Raw genomic sequence first — 667 nt, forward strand, 5'->3', positions numbered from 1 at the left:
GTTCGGGGGTGTGGGGGTGTGGGGCTGGGCTCGGGCCGGCGGCGCGCCTCACCCGAGAAAGTTTCGATGGCTTTCATGGCCCACTGCTCGTCGGGGCAGTCCACAAAGGCATAGCCGGACTTGACGAGGAACTGGCCGCTGAAGGAGATCTGGTGCTCGGCGAACACTTTCTCCAGCTCGGCCGCGGTGACGCCCTCGGGCAGGTTCCCGATGTACAGCTTGTTCATGGTGGGCCGGGGGCTCCGGGGGGCTCCGGGGGGCTCCGGCCGCGCTGCCGGCTCCGCTTCGCCCCCCGAGCTTCGCCCCGGCTTTTTTAATTTTTTTTCTCCCTTCTTTTTGTTTTTTTGCCTTTTTGTTGGTTTTTTTTGGATTTTTTTTTTTTCTCCCCTTCTGCCGAGCGGATTTTTGTGCCGTTGGGGAGGGGGGCGGCGGCCGCTGGAGGAGGAGGAGGAGGAGGAGGAAGGAGAGGAGGGGAGGGGGCGGCCCCGGCGGGCAGGGCGGTGGCGCCGGTGGCTGCGGGGCCCCCGAGTGGCCCCGGAGCGGCACCGGACACCGGGAGGGGGGCACGGGGCGGGGGGGGGCAGCGCCTGTGGATAAAGCCCGGGCTGGAAAAAGGAGAGAGAACGTGAAAATGTTTGCGGGAGGAAGCCACGTGGTGATGCGGGAG

General features: G+C 65.8%; 1 protein-coding gene across 1 annotated transcript in view; it reads right to left on the bottom strand.

Annotated features, from left to right (window-relative positions):
• IGF2BP1 (insulin like growth factor 2 mRNA binding protein 1) overlaps window positions 1–227 on the bottom strand; it is a 16,242-nt gene extending 16,015 nt beyond the window's left edge. Inside the window, exon 1 of the mRNA XM_041465405.1 lies at window positions 53–227. Coding sequence (XP_041321339.1) covers window positions 53–227 — 175 coding nt within the window. The remainder of the gene's footprint in view (window positions 1–52) is intronic.
• Window positions 228–667: the final 440 nt, after the last annotated feature.

Source organism: Pyrgilauda ruficollis, unplaced genomic scaffold (genome assembly GCF_017590135.1).
Source record: "Pyrgilauda ruficollis isolate IOZ18807 unplaced genomic scaffold, ASM1759013v1 scaffold189, whole genome shotgun sequence".
NCBI classification, from domain to species: domain Eukaryota; kingdom Metazoa; phylum Chordata; class Aves; order Passeriformes; family Passeridae; genus Pyrgilauda; species Pyrgilauda ruficollis.